Here is a 2,500-nt window from a genome sequence, read left to right as displayed (position 1 = left end):
GAGGGGGGAGAGGGAGAGGGGGAGGGGGAGGGGGAGAGAGAGAGAAAGAGAGAGAGAGAGAGAGGGAGAGGGTTCAGTACCACAACACCATAACAATGTGTATGTGTAAATGAACAGTATGTGTAATGGTATGTGTGTGCTTAAAACGAACAGTGTGTGTGTGTGTGTGTGTGTGTGTGTGTGTGTGTGTGTGTGTGTGTGTGTGTGTGTGTGTGTGTGTGTGTGTGTGTGTGTGTGTGTAATGGTTTGTGTAATGGTACCTAATGATCTTCTTCAGATTCTTAGGCTGATCCTTCACAGATGGTTTCAGTGGTAAAGACCTGTGGAGGAAGTGATCATGGTCAGGAAAGAGGGGAGGAGAGAGGGAAGAAAGAGGAGAGGAGAGGAGAGAGGGAAGAAAGAGGAGGTGGATAGAGTAGGTGGGAGAGAGGGCAGAGGGAAGTGGGAGGGAAGATGACAGAGGGATGAAGATAAAAGAGAGAAGGAGAGGGGGAAGAAGTATTATTACTTTAACGAGGTTCATATTCCTATTTGTTTTCTTCTTTACAAAATAAGCAAACAAGACAAGTTTCAGACGGGTCTCTCTAACCTCCTGGCGTGAGACAAGCGGTCCACTCTGTCCTGGGCAGGGGACGGGGACGGGGTCACGGAGAGGTTCACAGGGGTCACGACCTCCAGGGTGGGACGCACGCTTGTCGTCAGCGGTGTGTCGTCTGTGAGAGGTCCACATACTTTATCAACCTAGGAGAGAGAGAGAGAGAGAGAGAGAGAGAGAGAGAGAGAGAGAGGGAGAAAGGTGTAAGGGACTCTGTGTAACCAATTTTACCAATAGGGCTTCCATGTAACTTCAATAAGGACTCTATATAACTTCAATAAGGACTCTATATAACTTCAATAGGGACTCTATGTAACCTCATAGTGCATCTGTAACCTGGAAGGATTCTTTGTAACATTTACTTCAGACGTCAATGGCAGTAACAATTAACAATTCAAATATTTGGTCTTTGCATATCTGCTTCGATTAGAGAATTTCCCCTCAAAAGGAAAAGCAGACAGATGCAAGTGAATGATTGGGGGTTTACATCTCCCATTGAGAGACCATGCATAATAGCTCTCTGGCTGCATTTGGAGTTTGGATAGAGCTAGAGGTCTGTTTTTTTAACAACAATATATCAGAGATACAGCTAAGATAACATGCTCTAGGAAGAAGCTCGTAGTATTTACTGTTGAGAATTTACAGGCAGGTCTAGTATTCTTCCATTCTTGCCTTTTACGATTATCAGTTCTATAGTGGTCCATCTTCTAAAGGAAATGATTAAACCTTCAACCTCAAACCTTCACTCCATCTCTGCATCACTACATTCAAACTATACACCTTCCTCTATTGTAAAAAGTCAATGAGACTCATATTCACTGTGGAATTTCTAAAATATTCATCCAGAGACCAGAGGTTGGCGATTCATCACTAACACAGTCTCTCTCCTCTCGCTCCTGCAGATGTGAGGGAACATGATGAGTGCTGTGGGAACCATCAGAGAGACAACGTAAATCATTCTAGTCTCCGACCAGAAAGATATGGATACCAGGGGAGGCTGACGGAGGTAGAAATCAGAGGACAGGCTCATTGGATGGAACGGAATGAGGATGTATGGCCCGGGATGAGGAATGGTATCAGACACACGTTGGGATCAAACACTCCGTTCCATGCGTTACGATGAGCCCGTCCTCCGATTTCTACCTCCGCCAGCCTCCCCTGAACCAGCCAGATATGGATACTACTGTAACACTATGATGTCATCCTCAACTCCTCTCTGTTCGTTGAACATAATCTCTGGCGCTAGAAAACTTCACTGGATGAGTTAGGGTGCAACCGCTTCTCGACCGCCTACCACCTCTCCATTTACATGTCTGAGAGAGCCTATTAAATAACCCAACAGGTACGGTGAATATTAAGGTGCTGCTATGCTTTGCTTTTTCCCTCTGTTCATTCTGATGACTTATTGGCCGGATGCTGGCGGGGTGATGGAGAGAGGAAGGGAGGAGGAGGAGGAGGAGGAGGAGGAGGAGGAGGTAAAATACGTCGGTCGCCAGAGGCTTGCCCACAGTAAAAAGCTGAGATGGGTTTTTCTCTCTCAGGCTTGCCTATGAGAAAACAATCTCTTAGAGAAAAAACGAAAACTTTATACTGCAGCAAATCTTTTTCCCCCCCCCCCTCTCTCTCTCTCTCTCTCTCTTCCTCACTCTCTCCTTCCAACCCACTCTCCCTCTCTCTCTCTCTCTCTCCCCCCCGCCAGCCCACTCTCCCTCTCTCTCTCTCTCTCTCTCTCTCCCCCCCGCCAGCCCACTCTCCCTCTCTCTCTCCCTCTATCTCACTTCCAGCCACTCTTTAGTTAAAGAGGTAGTTCACAGTGAGTTATGGCGTGATGTGACAGGGATCACATTAAACACTCCCACCTACACATCAGTGAGAAGGTTTTAGAGGACCGCTAATGGAATTACC

General features: G+C 46.7%; 1 protein-coding gene across 1 annotated transcript in view; it reads right to left on the bottom strand.

The window, feature by feature from the left end:
* gpc5b (glypican 5b) overlaps positions 1 to 2,500 on the bottom strand; it is a gene marked incomplete at its 3' end in the record, with an annotated part of 46,733 nt that overhangs the window by 34,171 nt on the left and 10,062 nt on the right. The window contains exons 4-5 of the mRNA XM_083672357.1: positions 590 to 741; positions 261 to 320 (exon numbers count right to left, since the gene is read on the bottom strand). Of these exons, the coding sequence (XP_083528483.1) occupies positions 261 to 320; positions 590 to 741 (212 nt within the window). The remainder of the gene's footprint in view (positions 1 to 260; positions 321 to 589; positions 742 to 2,500) is intronic.

This window comes from Argentina silus (genome assembly GCF_951799395.1).
Source record: "Argentina silus genome assembly, chromosome: 6".
Lineage (NCBI taxonomy): Eukaryota > Metazoa > Chordata > Actinopteri > Argentiniformes > Argentinidae > Argentina > Argentina silus.
Note: the sequence above shows the minus strand (reverse complement) of the source record. Positions and strands in the feature narration are given on the sequence as shown.